Source organism: Psittacula echo (genome assembly GCF_963264785.1).
Source record: "Psittacula echo genome assembly, chromosome: 3".
Taxonomy (NCBI): Eukaryota; Metazoa; Chordata; class Aves; order Psittaciformes; family Psittacidae; genus Psittacula; species Psittacula echo.
This window is the reverse complement of record NC_137736.1, coordinates 117,853,545-117,873,177: the sequence shown is the minus strand read 5'-3', so window position 1 is coordinate 117,873,177 and position 19,633 is coordinate 117,853,545. Positions and strand designations below refer to the sequence as shown.

The window sequence follows — 19,633 nt, the reverse complement described above, 5'->3', positions numbered from 1 at the left end:
TACAAAAGCGTAACCTAAGTTTCAGCAATTCAAGCTCTTAATACGTTGTACTACAACACTGTGCCCAGACCAAGCAATTAGCCAAGCAGATTCTTCCAGCTTCAAACGTCTCTCAAGCAGTTCTGGCGTTTATCCAGTTTTCACTCAAATAAGTTAGTGCCTAAACCAAAGGTATTTGTGATGGGCAACATTAAAAACAGCTTTGGAGAGACTTCCTGCATTAGGTTTTGTCCTGCTTTGATTTGATTGTATTTCTCTAGGCCTTTCACTTACCATTTTGAATGCAAAGTCTTTGCTAATGCTCTGAGTGTTACTTTGCCTAATTTGTAAGCTTGGAGGCCCGTGAATCCTTTATTTAAAATTTCCTTTAACTGTGGGAAATAGGAAGTGAGCAGGGAGAAGCAAATCTTTTACAGGGAGGCGCTTGTTCAGACTACAAATTAGGCTCTGCACAATGGGAGCAGAAGGAGGCAAGGCTGCCTTTCTGAAGCCTGCGACACGCGGGAAAAGATACGCGCTTTCAAGGATAACCAGTCAGAGACTGCTTTACTGCGTGTTTGCTTTATGAGTGTGGAAAAAATACTTACAGCTAATGTTTGTCTATAAAAAGTTGTTTAGTCAGTAACCTTGCACAGTCCTCAGCAAAGAGGAATCCCTACTTAGCAGCAAACAAATGGTAAACATTCCCATTCATCACCTTCTGGAGATGTGTTGGAAAACTTTTAAAGCCTGTCTGTGATTTTACACAATGGACATTGTCACAGCTTAACACCCCAGACACCTACACAGTAATAAGGGTTATTTATGCAACACAGCTCATTCCTGCCGTATCTTCCCTTTGGAAATAAATGTGAAGAAAGTATTAAATTACAAATACACTGTGAGTCTTTGAGTTGTTTCAATACAATAGCACTTCATTTTGGGTCAAAGACATGCTACAGGCTGGCTAAAGCTTAAGGCGTCAAGAAGCAGAGTGCTGGCCCTTTTGAAGTCAGTGGGAAATTTGCCAGGAGTACCAAGATTTTATGCTTAAGTTTGGCAGCCGTTAAATGAATTTGAGTAACTTTCCTCATATTAATGATCTGGTGGCATTTGGCTTACTCTATTTTACATACGTTTGTAGGATCAGGTTTTCTGTGAGCCTGGTGTTTGTGTCAGCATGACATTTGTCTGTCATCAAAGGGAAAAAGTTGCCCCCCTCTTTTTAAGTAACACCTTACTAGAAATCATCTGGAGCAGGAAATCTGCATAGGAAGGTGGCATTTTAAAGTGATCTAATAAAAGAGGGGTGGCTCAAAAATAAACCTAAAACATCTTCCCCGGCTTTGCCACTGTACTTCTCCTGTGGCTTTGGTAAGTGATTTAACCTTGCTGAAAGGGACTGTTTTTCTGAGCAAAGGATGGGGATAATAATAGTCATTTACTCCTCAAAAATGTTGTAAGGATTGAAGGACTAGTATGTATTTTAAATGGCATTCAAGTTTCATTTTATTTTACCTGATTTTGTTTCAAGTAGCTCCCAAGACAGTTAAATTTTTAAAAACACAGAAGAGTTCCATTTTCTCCTTTTCCATAGCTTCTGGGTTTAGCTGAGCTCCATATAATCAGTATATAATCTAACTTTCTTTTCTTGCAAGGAAAATCCACCCCCCTCTGTTAAAAGAGAGACCATAATGTTAAAATTGCAGTTGACTCTCAGGGATTTTGAGGGACAGATGACAAAAATCAGAAATACGCTTAACTGCTGTAATAGAAGAAATTGTGAATCAATAATGACCTCTTTATTCATTAGCATCTCTAACCCACCGCTTTCCGTCTCCAGATGGAAGTGGCTGTTGAAATGCAGAGTCTGTAATAAATAATGTGTATTTCAATGTGGATCACTTGACAAATCATTAAAATACTGTCATCTCTGGGGAGGATGCTTGCCACTTAAACAGGCACTTGAAGAGTTTTGCAGTAAATATGAAGTGAAAGAAATTAAAAAAGGGGGGTAAAGAAGTTCTTTTCTGGAAACTATCAAAGCAATTTTAAGTGTGTAGTTCCCTCTAAGTCTGAAAAGCACAGTGCGTGAGGACCTCAATTTTGTTATCCCTTCCCTTCTCCATGCCTTCCACTTCCCAAGCACCAAATCATCCATGTCTATGAGTGTGTCTCAGGGCATTAGGTATCCTTTTTTCAGTGGCAGGAAATGCTGCTTTGCGAATCCACACTATAGTTTCCATAGTCCCATGGCTTACCCTTGGTCTCTGATGCTGATCCAGACCCACTTTACTGATTTTTTGCAGTCTAGTGAAGGCATAAATCATGGAGCTGTGGCTTGCACAGTCACGGTGCAAACTTTGCTGTGGATAAACCTTTATGCCCTCTGCTGCTTTCCCAATTTGCCAGTGATCCCAAAACGCATTAAATATAATGGGAAGTGAACCCCAGCACTGGGGTAATCACACACCGTGCAAACAAGCAGCATGTCACCACTGTAGAGAACCTTTAAGTCACACTGGTGTGCGTCTGTATATTTTATGTTTTCTTACAGAATAGCTTGAGCCTGCACACAGCAATGTTAAATTCACAGAGCAAGCCTGTCCTTCACACGTCAGCTTGTGTATTCAAGGTAGTTTGTGCTGTACTAGCAGAATCAACAGAGTCAAGCACACTGGGTATTTTCAATTGAATCCATTTGAAAAGTTTTTATTTCTATTAGACTATCTAAAGTGATACATGACAAAGTTTTAGGCCACTAACGAAAAGTAAAATAAGTTGTAGTGTTGTCTGTGTTAACAAGCAGTAAAATAATCCAGCCATGTTATAATAGTACATGGCAAGGACTAAGGGTATCAAAACTGGTAATCAGATTATCCGCAACTCATATTGCTTCAGTGTATCTTCCTTATACCAACAAATGTGGTTCAGCACTGGCTCTGTGTCCCACTAGAGTAGAGTTGAAATCTTTCATTTTTTCCTCAGGCTTGCTTTCATATATTACAACTCATTTCTTCACATATTTTTCCATGGTGCTTTTTTTCTCCTCAGTCAGATCAGAATCATGCCTTGATATATTGTATAGCAACAACAAAAATATAAAAAGCTATGTAACTATTCTTCATTATTACAGGTTCAGCAATGTATATTTCCTCCCAGTTTTATTGCTATCTGTCCAAGTTTGAAGCATAACTTGAAGCAGGCTTTGCCCTGCTTCACTGTGGTGTACCATAATCTGGTGAAAATTAAATCATATGGAATGCACAGTTGAAGTCCTCCGCCATTTAACTTAGAGAGCATTTTATTTCAGCTTTTAAACAGTTCCCAGGCTAGATCATTACAACTGCTGCTAAGAATTGCTCATGTTCCTTCTGGTAATGTGTTCTGCAAACACTTCCACATATCATGGAAATCTAAAGTTTCATTTCTCTCTGAGGCCAACATCTGTTTGTGCAATATTACAGTAAAAGTATAACTGCATTTTTCTTCTTTTAAGAAAGTATGGGTGAACAGGGCTTGATCACGCAAAGTCATAAAATAGTTGGTTAAAAAAGAACCAAGTACTTTATAGAAAAACAATGAAAATACCGCGGCAGATGGGTCAAGTCTCCTCAGCTGAGAGAAGAGTCCTTTCCAACCCTAACTATTCTATGATTCTATGATTCTAACAGTCCTGCGCATGGCCTTTCCAGTGTCATTCATTGGAATATTACTCATTTCAAAGTCTTTGAATAAAAAGATTGTTCCATTTCATTCACTATAGAATAATGTGTGTGCTTTCACAGGCTTATTCTACAAAAGATACTTTTTGTTTCCAGTACTGAAAAAGAGGCAACTCCTTGCATTACCTATGATGTAGTTTGTCAAGGGGTTTGCTGCCATGCTGCCCAAAGTAATCCATAGCATAAAAAGTCTGGAAGGCAAATTTTCTCCAGGGAGTGACTCCTCCAGTGGTGAAAAACACAAAGCCTGATCAGAGCCACACACACATAATATTGCATAGTCACATAAGTTTTGAAAGGCAAAGATTGGAAAACAGGGATTCTTATTAGTTACCTGGGTCAGATTGTGGTGTATCGAAATGGGTGTAATATTGGCAGTCACAACAGCATCCTTGCTGTCTTCTCCTCTCCAAATTTCTTTAAGGATAAATACTGAGGGTTTATAGAAGCAAATGGTACTGTTCATTCGTTCACATTTTTAGCAGAAGTTCTACTGTTAAATTGCAACAGAAAGGAGGCAAATAGATGTTCAAGGGGAAGGTGAATTAGTTGGCAATAAAGACAGCCATCACTGGCAAAGGAAGAGCAAGGATGAAACCATAAAAATAATCCTTCCCACTCACCAGTGCCCTGAGATTGCCTGTACTTGGTGGTATGTATTGATCTGTGTGGGGTGGGCTTACATGGTTGTGAGGGCATGTTTCCTGCTCTTGCCTCATCAAGTGTCAATGTTCATAACACAACATAACCTGAAGTGTCCCCTGCTAGCACGACTTGGCATTGCTAGTACGTCCAAACACAACATACTGGGCAGCAAGCAATCAGGATTTAACCAAATCTTGATTGTATAAAAAGCAGATTTAAGTAACATTAAAAGGTTTCTTTTATGGCCTTATTAATAGTGAAGGGAAAAGGAAATCCCGTAATAGCTCTAGAAGTCTGCTAGACTAGAGCAGTTACAATGTATGAGAAAACCTTCCCTATAACATTCCTGTAGGAATGTTTTCCAATTTACAGATACTGAAAATATGGACTTCATCAGAGTCTGAGGAGGTCTTATAATTAGAAACGTTTTGCCTCCAAAGTTGTATCCTTCCTATTTCTTTTGATCTGAACAGTAAGCACTTAAATTATGTTTCTCAGTCTCACTCTACAGCAGCATAACATCATCAGCCATCTAAAGTAAATTACATTTCTCTAGGTGCCTATTCAGTACTCTGACTAGCCTTTAATAACTTCAACTGTTTTTCTTTTATTAACTGTAGGTTCTTATAAAAGTGTTGGATAACAATGATAATGGCCCAGAATTCTCTCACCCAAGTTACGATGTCACCATTTCAGAGGACATCCTCCCTGATACTGAAATTCTGCAAATTGAAGCTATAGACAGAGATGAAAAGCATAAGTTGAGCTACACTATTCACAGCAGCATCGATACAGTCAGCATGAGAAAATTCAGAATCGATCCCAGCACTGGGGTGCTCTATACTGCTGAGAGATTAGACCACGAAGCTCAAGATAAGCACATCCTTAACATCATGGTAAGAATGCAATATTCACTTAGCCCAGACACAATCACTGCTGCTTCAGGTGCATCCATGCTTTATGTCTTTGCACAAGCAAAGGACTCTTAGTGCAGTAAGTAGTCATTAATTTCATCTTTCCTGCCCCGCTGTGTATTTATTTTACATTTTTAATTTGAGTTTTTTGGGAAATTTACTGTGACCTCATTGTATGGAATATGATGTGATTTGGTGTCTCAAGGGAGAGCAGGCAGGAAATTATTTAATCTCTTGGCATCTGGTGCTCTCACTCAAGGTAATTTTCAGAGTTTCTCAGGTGATGCTGAAAGTTATTTGAGAAGTTACTCACAGGGAGATAACTGCTTTCTGGCCATAGAGAGTGGTACAGCCTTTCTGGAAAGAAGTGTTGTTCGTAGTTTACTTTTATGGACTTATTTCAGTACATAAACTCTTGATATGCAAAATAGCTTTCATCTACATTTCCAAATGTTTGGGTATGCAGAAAAAAAAAAAAATACCATTTTTGTGCTCAGTCTGGACAAATTACAGGACATAAATCTGTGTATTTGCAAGTGAAGATTGTGTATTATAGACTGGAGGGTAATAAAAAAAAAGAATCTGTGTTACATTAAACATTGTAGTCCACTATTTAATCACTTTAAGACACCTGCAGAGGAGATCTTTTTTAGGAATAGCTCGTTACGTGTTAGGTACAGGGCCATCTTTGGTCTGGGACCCTAGAAATCAAGACAGCTGCTGTGAGATCCAGTGAGCAGCAACTGAGTAGGGGACTTGGCTTGAAGGTAGCAGGTCCTTTGGCAAGGAGTCTAAGAAATAAATATTAACTGAATCAGAGAGAGAAATGGATGGCAGAGGTCATTTTCTGGTGCTTGGGTTTGCTCTCCACCTGATACAGTAGGTTATTTGCTCTATTTAAGAACACCCAAACTTCTGGGAATTGTGTTGGCAAGATTATCGATGTAGCAGTGCTGAGATATTTTGCATTGGGTTGAGAGGGGTGTGATAAATGATGCCTCTGTTGGGAGTACTCAGCACTTCTTAAGGTAATTCCTACTCTGTTTACTAGTAGTATCCTCATCTTCAAAAAGGTATGTACATATATAATGATGAATAAATCTGTTGTCAGCTACAGGCACTGGACTGACACACAACTGATCACAGTGGATAGAATTGTTTGTAGCTCTTTGAAAGAAGGAACAATGAGCAAGGTTTATTTTTCTCTGCTATAAAGCAAGGAATGGCAGGGCAAAGGCATGACCATTTAGCATGTATTAAAAAAATATTTATGAATTTTCACTAGATGAATATCAAGTGTCTTACTCGTTTGTTCTACAGGTCCGAGATCAAGAATTCCCTTACAGAAGAAACCTGGCCAGAGTCATCATAAATGTGGAAGACTCAAATGACCATAGTCCATACTTCACCAGCCCGTTGTATGAAGCCTCAGTGTTTGAATCAGCAGCAGTTGGATCAGCAGTCTTGCAGGTCACAGCTTTGGACAAAGACAAAGGAGAAAATGCAGAGCTTATCTACACGATTGAAGCAGGTTAGAACAGAGGCTGAAAATGAGACTGTGCAGCTGGGAAAAGGAGAAATCTTCCTGTTGGCTATTTTTTATTTTGAAGCTACTGTACCCAAACCTCACCAGAATAGAATCTCATTCACATTCACTAGATGGCTACAGAGCCTTTTACCGCTAAGTCATTGCTTCAGAACCATCACAGATGATAGTTATTGAAAGCTACAGCAGTGACTTCTTCTCAGGTTGCTGGCTTCAGTCTAGTACACAGTGGATCCTCCATAATTAAATGCCACCACAGCTGGTATGTCCTGGTATCTTTGCCAATATTCAGATCAGAGGAACACAGAGATTAAGGCCAGGCCTATGCTAAAAACTTCTATCGGAACAGCCATAGCATTTTAATGGAATAAGGTGTCTTGAAATTAAGGGAGGGCATGGTGACACCAGCTTAAACTTGCTTTTGTTGTTAAGCTCTGGGTATTTACATTCAGCACATAATCTGTACTGAAAAGCTTTCCCCTGCAAGTGCAACAGCACGGCCATGAGAAATTTGCATTATCTCTGCCACACATGCAAATGAGTGCAACTTTCTCTGGCATGTATGGATCTGAAGTTAAGAGTTATCTCTGAGATAAATCATTAACATATGTACAAAAGAGGTGTCTGGAAAAGAGAGAAGGAAGTAGAAATTTGTAACCTTTGTTAACAAACCTGCAGTCTCATATGCTGTAGATTGTCTCCATATTAATCAGATCACAAGCTTTTCCCAGCATTAGGCTCTTGTCCTACAGTATCATTATTTATCCCTATATTATTTTAAAGACTTGTCAGTAGGATGGCTTAAGTCAATTACAAACAGGCTAAATGACAAAAAATAAGTAATAAAACAAGAATATCTGCACCATCTCATATTGATTTAACTTCCTATATTTCGAGCTTACACCTGAAGTTAAACAGATATAATATATATAGAATCTAACAGATGACCTAAAGAAATTTTTTGTCATTATCCTGTACTGTGGAAGTAGAGTCCCTTAAGCACACCAGGAGGTGAAGTCTTTTACATCTGAAAGTGTTGAACTTAACTTACAGCCTTGTGGTCCTGTAAAGACCTTAGCACTGCAAAACAAGTGTTTCCCTTATGCACTGCATTTGGTCTTACCAGTTATTTCTCAGTATTCTCCAGTGGCCTTTAACTTAGATCAGGGAAAATTTTACACGTGACTCGGCAGGACAACACTGTGCCTTATGGAACAGATTGAGAGCAGATCAGATCAGGTTCCTGGTGGAATGCTTTTCAAGACTGTTACTGGCTTTTTCTTGACACCTTATTACTATTACGGGCTCCAACCCAATTACCTATAGGTGCCACCACAATGTAAAGAGCAGACTGACATGCTGGAAGTATGGCTCCTGTACACTGTTAATAGAATCATACTTGATGCACGCACAAAATATGATGATTAGAAAGGATGCTTTAGCTATTAGATAGTCCTTTTTAATCTACATTTTTTTCTGTTTTCTAGAGGCTCTCTCTTCCATTACAGGCTGTTTCTGTTTCATCATGAGCTCTCCCTGCAGTGTCAGGCTACAAACTTCCATTTACTGTGAGCCACTCATTCCCCCAGTCTCATTATCCACATGTATTCCAATCCCAGATTCATCAAAATTCAGTCTTCTGCTGCTGTAGTTTCTATGATCCATAAAACCTGCAGTTGAGGATACTGATTTTAACTGCAGCATTCAGATTGTACACAGGCCTTTTATTCAGGGGAATTGCTTACATCACCTTACATGTGAAGGGAAAAGTTGGTGAAGAAAGTAGCCTTTGTGTAATTTCAGAAGAAATTCCTAAAGAAGAACCAGCTCTGGCCTTACATGAGGCATTCAATGGCTAAAAATCATTTGCATTAGCACACACTGACAAAATAACTGCAGCAACATTTGCAGTGTCTGTAAATGTGACAGATACTGTGAGGTTGTAGCTCTGGCAGAGTCTCAGCTCCTCAGTGAATAGCACAATCTTTGTTTTAGTTAGTAAACTTTACTGATATGAAAGGATGGCTATAAATAGAAAAGCATTACCAGTCATATACTGAACTACATACAGTAGTATGTAGCTTAAATTAGCCTCCAAGCCCCAGAATTTACAACATATACTGAATTAAATCTTAAAAATAGTTTGCATTTAGGTTTCCATGTATTTGCTATTCCAGTTACTATTGTCACAGTTGGTATGTACAGAGCACAGCGCCTGTAACAATTACCATTAAAAGAAATCTCTTGTTTATCCACAGTTACCTGAGACATATTTCTCTCCAGGTCATGGATAGATGCTTGACTCTAGATTGGAAGCAATTCTAGATTTTAAAATGTAAACTACAGTAGCAAGAACACATAATTGTTGGAATCACTGTAACTCAGTACATGCTGATTGTATTTAGAATCAAATTCAGAGAAAGAGTCTGTATGCTTATACATGCCATAGACACATGCAGCATCGTATATGTTATGCAGGCACACAAGGAACTAGCAAAATACAGATTGCCTAATAAAGGTGATCTCTAATTTCAGGATAAGGATACATATCAAAAGTTTTGAATCTGTCTTGCTGAAAAAGAGGTTGGCAAGAAGACTGTAAAGAAAAAAAAACCCCAAACAAGGTCCATGATCCAGACTCACTGTTTTCACCTTTATGAACTTAATGATATCCCTGCTTTCATGTTATAACAAACACATGACATTTTCTGCTAAATCTCATTCATCCTCCTCAGAGATCGTATGATAAACCTTTGTGCCACAAGATACTTGAATCTCTTTTCTATGCTATTTGCTCTGGTTTATTTTTCTAAATGCCACTTTAACCTTCTTATATTCAGTTCTTTGAGTCTTGAACTACTGTAATCCTCTCTACAGTTGCTTAATATCCATTTCAATTAAGAGCCTGAGTTGTTAACCATTTGTCATGTAATTGGCTTGTTAGCCTCTGATCTAGTTTCTTTGCCTTAGGTGTACATGTATTTGACTAATTCCCATAATTTAGGAGTGTTTTTTCCCACTTCAGTAGGAGAAATGTACAGGCAGCAGCTGCTCAGATGTTGATATTCAGAATCATGATACAGATAGCAGCACCTGAGATTCTGAAGTTTTAAACACCTATACCATGTGCTGAGTTATTTGATTTTCAGAAAAGAAGGCTGGAAGGGCCTTTAGAATTATTTTGTGTTGGGCTTTTGTTGTCCTTTTTTTTCAATAACTGCCTTTGACAAATTGCAGCTAATTGCTCCTTGTTTAAAATGCCATCAAGTACATCGTATTGCATTTCTAATTTGCTTCCAATATTTGTGTTTTAGGAAATACAGGAAACACATTCAAGATTGAACCAGTTTTAGGGATCATCACGCTACTGAAGGAGCCAGACTTAACCACAATGGGACAGTTTGTTTTGTCAGTCAAAGTGGCTGATCAAGGTTCTCCACCACTATCTGCAACAGCAATAGTGCGAATATCTGTGACGATGGCAGATAATTCCCACCCCAAGTTCACTCTCAAAGAATACCAAGCAGAGGTTAATGAAAATGTGGATATTGGTACTTCTGTCATCTCTCTTTCTGCAATCAGTCAGTCCACGTTAGTTTATGAGGTTAAAGATGGGAATGTGGATGGAGTCTTCACTATAAACCCATATTCCGGAGTGATCACCAGTCAAAAGGCCCTTGATTATGAACGTGCTTCTTTCTATCAGCTCATCATACAGGCAACAAATATGGCAGGCATGGCATCAAATGCCACTGTGAACATTCAGATTGTGGATGAAAATGATAACCCACCGGTTTTTCTCTTCTCTCAGTATTCGGGCAGCATAAGTGAAGCTGCTCCTGTGAATAGCATAGTCCGGAGTGCAAGTAACAGTCCCCTTGTAATACGTGCCACTGATGCTGATGGCAACCAGAATGCTTTGCTTGTCTACCAGATTGTTGAATCTACTGCAAAAAAGTATTTCACTGTAGATTCCAGCACAGGTGCAATCAGAACAATTGCAAATTTAGATCATGAAACAATAGCCCACTTCCACTTCCACGTGCATGTCAGAGACAGTGGGAATCCCCAACTTACAGCAGAGAGCCCAGTTGAAGTGACCATTGAGGTAACTGATGTTAATGACAACCCACCAGTCTTCAGCCAGGCTGTATTTGAGACAGTCTTGCTTCTGCCCACGTATGTTGGTGTTGAGGTTCTCAAAGTCAAGGCTACAGACCCAGATTCAGAGATCCCTCCTGAACTAACATACAGCCTAATTGAAGGCAATATGGAACATTTTTTAATTGATTCAACCACAGGGGTACTCACCATCAGAAACAATAGCCTCTCCAAAGACCATTATATGCTAATAGTAAGAGTATCTGATGGGAAATTTTACAGCACTGCTATGGTGACAATAATGGTCAAAGAAGCCATGGATAGTGGGCTACATTTCACGCAGAATTTTTATTCCACTTCTATCTCAGAAAACAGCACCAATATCACAAAGGTCGCTGTGGTGAATGCTGTTGGTAACCGCCTCAATGAGCCTTTGAAATACAGTATATTAAACCCCGGCAACAAGTTTAGAATAAAGTCCACTTCAGGAGTCATTCAGACAGCTGGCATCCCCTTTGACCGAGAGGAACAAGAGCTGTATGAGCTGGTGGTGGAAGCAAGCCGTGAGCTGGATCACCTTCGTGTCGCTCGAGTGGTCGTGAGGGTTTACATTGAGGACATAAATGACAATGCCCCAGTGTTCATAGGGCTTCCATACTACGCTGCTGTGCAAGTCGATGCTGAGCCTGGTACCATGATATATAGAGTGACAGCTATTGATAAAGATAAGGGTGAAAATGGTGAGGTGTCTTATCTTCTGAAGGAAGACTATGGACATTTTGAAATTGATAGAGAATCTGGTAGTGTCACTTTAAAAGAAGCCTTCAATTCTGATTTGTCTAACATAGAGTATGTGGTTGTCATTCTTGCAAAAGATGGAGGTAACCCATCGTTGTCTGCTTCGGTAGAGCTCCCCATTACTATTGTGAACAAAGCAATGCCTGTATTTGACAAGCCTTTCTATACAGCTTCTGTGAATGAAGATGTAGAAATGCACACACCAATTTTAAGCATAAATGCAACCAGTCCAGAAGGCCAGGGTATAATTTATATCATTGTCGATGGAGATCCCTACAACCAGTTTAATATCGACTTTGATACTGGAGTTCTGAGTGTCATCAGCCCACTGGACTATGAAATAAATTCTCTCTTCAAGCTGATGGTGCGAGCCAGTGATGCCCTCACTGGTGCTCGAGCTGAGGTCACTGTGGACTTGATCATTAATGATGTCAACGATAATCCTCCAGTTTTTGATCAAACAGCTTATAATGCTACTTTGTCTGAAGCGTCTTTGATTGGGACTCCTGTACTGCAAGTTGTTGCTATTGATGCTGACTCTGACAATAACAAGATTGTGCAGTATCAGATAGTCCAGGACACCTTTAACAGCACAGATTATTTCCATATCGACAGCAGCAGTGGCCTAATTCTGACAGCCCGCATGCTGGATCATGAACTCGTACAGCAGTGCACCTTGAAAGTCCGGGCAACTGATAATGGGTTCCCACCACTAAGCAGTGAGGTCCTTGTTAGTATCTCAATAACAGATATGAATGACAACCCTCCAGTTTTTAACCAGTTAATATATGAATCGTATGTGAGTGAACTGGCACCTCGGGGTCATTTTGTGACTTGCGTCCAAGCCTCTGATGCTGACAGCTCTGATTTTGACAGACTGGAGTACAGCATCCTATCAGGAAATGATCGGACCAGTTTTATTATGGACAGCAGGAGTGGCATTATTACCCTCTCCAACCATCGCAAACAGAGAATGGAGCCCATGTACAGTTTAAATGTCTCTGTGTCGGATGGGCTGTTCACTAGCACAGCTCAGGTGCACATACAGATCCTAGGGGCCAACCTCTACAGTCCTGTCTTTTCACAGAGTGTTTATGTTGCTGAGGTTAGAGAAAATGCTGCTCCTGGAACTAAGGTAATCCATGTGAAGGCAACAGATGGGGACTCAGGTGTATATGGCCAGATAAGCTACTCCATAATAAACGACTTTGCCAAGGACCGATTTTTAGTTGATAGCAATGGACAGATTATGACAACTGAGAGGTTAGACCGAGAAAACCCCCTGGAAAGTGATATTGGTATATTTTTGAGAGCCCTCGATGGAGGTGGCAGGACTACATTTTGTACTGTGAGAGTCATAGTAGTGGATGAGAATGACAATGCTCCTCAATTTATGACGGTCGAATACAGAGCAAGTGTCAAAGCAGATGTTGGGAAAGGTCACTTGGTGACCCAAGTGCAAGCAGTAGATCCAGATGATGGAGCAAATTCCAGAATTACCTATTCTCTGTATAGTGAAGCCTCTGTTTCAGTAGCTGATCTGCTTGAAATAGATCCAGATAATGGATGGATGGTCACCAAGGGTAGCTTTAACCAGCTGAAAAACACAGTTCTGTCGTTCTTTGTCAAAGCAGTTGATGGTGGCATTCCTGTAAAGCATTCCCTCATTCCTGTCTACATCCATGTTTTACCCCCAGAAACTATTTTGCCTTCTTTTTCTCAACCCCAGTATTCTTTTACCATAGCAGAAGACACCCTCATAGGTAGTACCGTTGACATTCTGCATGTGGTGCCTAATCAGGGTGCTTTGTATAGCACTGTTAATGGTGAGCTGACTGAAAACAACAGAGACGGGGTTTTCATCATAGAACAGGACACAGGGCTCATAAAATTGGATAAAAGACTTGACCACGAGGCAAATCCTGCTTTTCACTTCAAAGTTGCAGCCACCATTCAATTAGACAGAGTAGACATCGTGTTGACTGTGGATGTAGAGGTTAAGGTATTGGATGTAAATGACAACAAGCCCATGTTTGAAACTGCTAGCTATGATGCTATAATAATGGAAGGGATGCCTATAGGAACAAAACTCATGCAAGTTAAAGCTGCTGATGCAGACTCAAGTGCCAATGGGCAGGTCACCTATACGCTTGCAGTGGAATCGCTGGAGAAGATCACAGAAGCATTCACCATTGATAGCAATAGTGGCTGGATCAGCACATTGAAGGATCTGGACCATGAAAAGGATCCTGCTTTCACCTTTGCTGTGGTGGCCTCAGATCTGGGCGAAGCTTTATCTTTGTCATCAACCACCTTGGTCTCAGTTACTGTGACAGATATAAATGATAACGCACCCATCTTTGAGCACGATGTGTACAGAGGGTCAGTGAAGGAGAGTGACCCTCCAGGGGAAGTTGTGGCTGTTCTTAGCACCTGGGATGAAGACACATCTGATGTCAACCGTCAGGTTAGCTACCATATTACAGGTAAGAACCCACCTGCATGCTTTCTTCCCAAAACAAGCTTTACTGAAGAACTGTGCCTGTGTCCAGTTTTAGGTGAACATTTACCAGTGTTTCAGCTAAATTATCACTGTAAATCATAGAATTGCATATCTCTCTGTTGTATTTCATTTATTTATCTATTTTTAATTTGGACAGAATGTGCAGCAACTTGCAAGGCTAAAAAGAGGGAAGGGGCGTGAGTGTGTGTCTATGTTATGCTCTATTTTCCAAGATTAATGATTCATGATTTGCTGCAGTGCAATGTAGTGTGACCCATCAACCCATCATAATTGATGTGTCAGCTTAGAAACTGTCATGTTTCAACCAAAATACCATTATTGGGAGGGGAGGGAGAGAAATGAATTTTACATTGGAAGGAGTGGGGCCAGGGAATGTCATTTCTTATCCGCACAGATTTTTAGCCATGGAAATAGTGACCCACTTTAGAAAGATGGTCAGCTGCCATGCATTGTGCCATGCACAAAACAATTTTGATTACATGACTAACATATTTTTCAAAGTGTGGGAACATTGTTCTTTCCTATTGTGCTATATTTATTATCATCCTTTTCTCCTAGACTCAGACTGTCTTTTGTGTACGTTATGAGTGCTGGGGTGCTGCAGTTATTTTTCTACCTACAGTTTGCATTGTCCAATAGATTTTACTAGGGAACAGTTTTGTCACTCCCTTCTACCTGCACAATCCAAGAGCTACTATTAACAGCCTAGTAATAACAAGTTTATTGGACAAATTCACATTTTTTTGACTGGATGGAATTAGAATTACACAAGACTGCATGTAGGAAGTAGACTAGGGGCAAAAATGACTTAACTAATAGGATGACAGTTTATGTATTTAGCTCTAGAAAACAAGGCTTCTACCCCGTTGTTAGCTATCAGATTGGAAATAGCTGTGAGATGGTGTGCAGGGAGAGGTCTGATATTCCAGTTAGCAATAGGTTGCCTGTGTTACACATCAGAAGCAGCATCATTTCAAAGCAACTAGAAATTCATTTTGACTGTTTACTTGAAAGTCTAGGATCAGTTTAAAGGTTTACAAAGACAATATGCTTATAGTGTGATGTGTTGTAGGATACTAGAAGTAGAGACAAAAATAGTCTTGTGGATAAAGCACAGGATTTGAAGGCTTTAGGCAAGGTGCATTAGCTGCCAATGCCTCATCCTAGAGGTTTCTTAGTATTTGAAGGAGTTTGGGGATCCCAGAATAGAAAGTACTATAGGAAATGCAAACCCTTGATGTTCGTAACAAGGTGTACCATGATCATTAGCTGAAGGTAATATTCTTCTCTGTGTTCTGAAGTCTTTCAATCATCTCTTACAATGAATTGTGCTTTTATTTACATAATCATGTTTTCTTCACATCCCTGAGCTGTTAATTTAGCAAAAGCTGGACTTTTGAATAATAACTATCACATGTCTCAATAATGATAGATTGTTGTGTACCTTAATTTCTATCACTGTTCAAAATATGTCAGGTATTTTGCTGGTATTTTAGTTTCTGAAAACATTAGATGTTAAAGCCCAAAACTTTCTCTGATACCTTCTGTACAACTGCTAAAGTGTGTGAGCTCAGACATTCCACTGTCTTTGAATATATCCTTTGAATTTGGGGACACAAGGAGAAATTAGGATCTTTTGATTAAAATGTCAAAACATATTAAAGTATAGTTTCACTAACGAAATAGTCTATTCACACTTTACCTGAAGCTGAGCTCACAAACTGCTCTGAAATATTTCATGGAATCAGATTAGGGAGATGATTATTCAAGTGCTGTGGCTTTCTGGAGGCATTTTGTGCCATAGAAATTTCTGTGAATATAATAAATAAACGCAGAAGAAAACCAGGACACTGACAAAAAGGGAGAAGAAAATAAATTACGAGAATGACATCATTCTCATGGTGGATACATAAAAAAAAGAGCTTTGTGCAAATGCACCTGGAGAAAAGTAGCACCCAGACAATAGATGGAAAAAGTCATCATTTAAGAAATGAAAGAAAGAAACATTCTGGGTCAGACATAATCACTGAAGAGTCCTTTGCATTCTTTTGAGAAATACATTTATTTCAGTCTTCTGATTAACTTTGGAAAGATGTAGATATATTTTGGTGGATAAATACATTCTGGTTTTATCTCAGGTTAGGGTTGGTTTCCATGATTATTGTCAAGTAGTCACCATTTTCAAATCCACCTTTATCTGCATTTGATAGGTGGTGGGGGAGAAATTTGCACTTACCCTTTATTATTTGTAGTTTGATAGCAGCTGCAGATGTTCGCAAAGCAAAAGCGTTATATATAAATCTTAATAGAAAATCAATAGGAAGTGCAGATGACACAAATGCACTTAGGGAGCACAGTAGTTTTCTTCTGAAGGCTCATTTGAGGTCATTGCCTATATCATTTGGGGCATATTGGCTAAAACCAGGACTCTGCTGATGTTTTGCTGGGATATTCAGCCAGTCTAGACCCAGCCACATATTACTGTGCTTAAACAGTGGTAAACTAGGAAAAGCCATCAGAAGAATGTCAATTGCTAAGACTTTGGTACCATAAAGTATTTTGTATTCCTCAGTGATGTTAATTAGGCTCTATCAGGCACATAAATCTAGGTACAGACAATAGTGTTTAAGCTTGATTCAGCTGAATACAATGGAGATGATAGTGTGTTTTGGAAGAAAGAACTGGTATTGTACATAGTAGGGTTTTTTGCAGGGTTGATTGTCCTGTATGAATAAAGCAATGCTTTTGTTTATTTTATATTTGAAATCCTGGAGTTTTGGAGAAATGGATGTTTCAGTGTTTGGGGAGGACTTGTGGTGTAGGCTGAAGAATAATGTCTGCAATTTTACGATAGTAGAGCTTAGAGCATTGGGTTTATCCTTTCAGCAGCTCAGTAAACATGCAACATCTGAAACTGGGAGTGGTGGATAAACCTATTGGGTTTATGTAATGCAAATTGGGAATTAAAAGTACTTAAATAAATGCATAAATGTAAGAGAGAAACTAAATGAATAAGTTAGTAAATATTCAGTTCACTGTCCCAGATCGGGACATTGCAGTGAAAACTGATACTGTTGGCTTCTAGTTTTCAGTTCCCTTTTAGCTGTTATAATTCCCTCTGTGTGTGCTTTAGTAATGATGTGTGTCAGGATTTGTTTATTTTGGATCAGTGTGTCTCTGCATTTCATTTGTATCTGGCTGTTTTCTTTCTTTACTTAAACTTGAGCTTGATTTGGCTTTGTACTATTTGCTGACTAGGGAGGGAGGGCGAGCATTATGTAGACTTGAAGTAACAAAAGATAAAAGATAATGCTGATTCTTTTAGCCTCAAAGCCTTTCTAAAAAGTTACTGGAGTGTTATTTTTTTGTAGCCAGCACTTCACTGTTGTGACATTCAAAGCAGAGCATAAGAAAACTGCCAGAAGATTTTAAAGAATCCATTAATACATGGAGTCAGGAGGTTTCCATTTAGAAAAGCTACATTATTCAGAGCGAAAAACTAATTAATTAGAACGCCCCTAGGAAACTGAATCTGCTTACATATATTAGTGAAAAAGTTAATTAATCACTGCAGAATGAGGTCTGCGTCAAGACATATGTATAAGTGCTAGAAAATGGTTCCCTGTGCCACAGCGTGGATTTTTTTTGCCTTTCTGGGTTTTTTAAGACTATTTCCATGATGCTATTTTAGTGTTTACATCTCCTTATTTCTGTTACACTTTATAGTACAACTTCCACATCTTTCATCGACAAAGTATACAGCCAGTCCTGAGAAGCAAAAAAATAGAGAGGTAGCACTAATGAATAACGCATGCAGGTAAAACAGTTACACATTTGCTGCTTATTGCACAGGTTTATTGGTCATTCAGATTGATCCTTTTCTAGTGGAGTAAAAGGCTGGAAGAAGAGATCCCAAAGACCCTTTTTTTATACACATTCCCCAAATTCCTATGTGTGATTTAAAAGCCATTCCAACAACAACAAAGCAACGGTGATTTTAAAATTGCTCCAAGCTAGTGTTACTGCCAGCTATAAAAGCCACCAGCTGATTTTAATTAGATTTTACCTTTCCACTTTTCTTAGCAATGGGATATCCATACCTTGAGTGTATTGCTTCATAGTTATTCATGACAGTTAATCATTTCCTTTTGCAAAAGGACTAATATGCGGGAAAGCACTGATTGGTATCACGAAGCTAAATAAGAATGTTTAAGGCCATTTATATTAATGGTTTACAACATTAAACTCACTATGACAAGATTACAGCCTTTCATAAAAGAGAGTTAAGCTTTTTTATACGGTTGTTGAACTGAATAGAGAGAATTTAATATCAGTCAGAAGGGCTCTACCTTCTTTGAAGTCACATTAAGATTCAAGTCAGTGGACAGATTCTCACTGCCCTGTATTCAGATAGGACCGTATTCAGATCTGTCCTGTAGTACACATCGACACAATGTGAAACCCTCTGTAGGAGAAATGTATGTTTCTATCACACAACAGACTAAACCAGGTTTAACTGAGTCCTCTGAAGATTCTTGCAGAATGTCATAGAAATCAATGGGAAAACTCAGATCTGCTCGGTTTTGTGATCAGTAAATAAAACTATGTTTAAGATACCAGTTTTATGCTTGGTATGATTAGAGGGTCTTTTATAATTAGAATGCATATCTGAACACTTTCCGGAAACTTACTAATCACAATGTGCTTTTTTCACACAGCTACAGATAGCACAAATGGTGACACTTTGCAAGAAAAATTTGCACAGCCTGTCTCAACTGACTTAGTTTTCACATTAATAGAAAATAGTGCGTCTTGTCAGTGGTAGCTAGTGAAGAAGGCATAGATTAGCCCGTGACCTCGTTTCTGCTTTTTGATGTAGAAAGAATTAGACTTTCTTGCTTGGTTTTTAAGATCAGTTTCAAGTTCAGATCTTTTCTGCCTTTTTTGGTTAGAAGGTCCCTGGGAACTGACAGAATTGTGACAGCAAAAGCAACAACAGTGACACCTAATCACTTGACAGCAGAGGAAGCTCAAATAAATCCAGCTTTGGATTTATTTTTAAATGCTTATTTATTCAAACATTCAACACAAGTACTAGAGAAGAAGGTTTAAGAACCTGGTCTTTCCATTGAGCTTGGATAGATCCTATGACATGTCAGAACCCTGAACAAGTTTTTAAGCAAAAGTACACTAGCATGCCTTACATTCTTGATCTTGTTACAAGAAAAAATAAGCATTCCCTTAATATTTTTATACCATTTTTAAACATGAGAAACATGGAAAGTAATTCTCAGATTGCATTTCTGCGTGGGAGAGCATAAGAGAGCTTAATAAATTGGGGAAAGAGCTGGAAATGGGGTTAGCTGGAATGAAAGTTCACCCAGTGGAGCAGTGTGATGTT

General features: G+C 39.0%; 1 protein-coding gene across 4 annotated transcripts in view; it reads left to right on the top strand.

Moving 5' to 3' along the window:
- The window catches only part of FAT3 (FAT atypical cadherin 3), a gene marked incomplete at both ends in the record, with an annotated part of 320,523 nt that overhangs the window by 231,381 nt on the left and 69,509 nt on the right, over positions 1 to 19,633 (top strand). For all 4 annotated transcript variants that reach the window (XM_080612353.1, XM_080612351.1, XM_080612352.1 and 1 more), the window contains 3 exons: positions 4,970 to 5,245; positions 6,584 to 6,794; positions 10,124 to 14,194. In XM_080612353.1, coding sequence (XP_080468479.1) covers positions 4,970 to 5,245; positions 6,584 to 6,794; positions 10,124 to 14,194 — 4,558 coding nt within the window. The remainder of the gene's footprint in view (positions 1 to 4,969; positions 5,246 to 6,583; positions 6,795 to 10,123; positions 14,195 to 19,633) is intronic.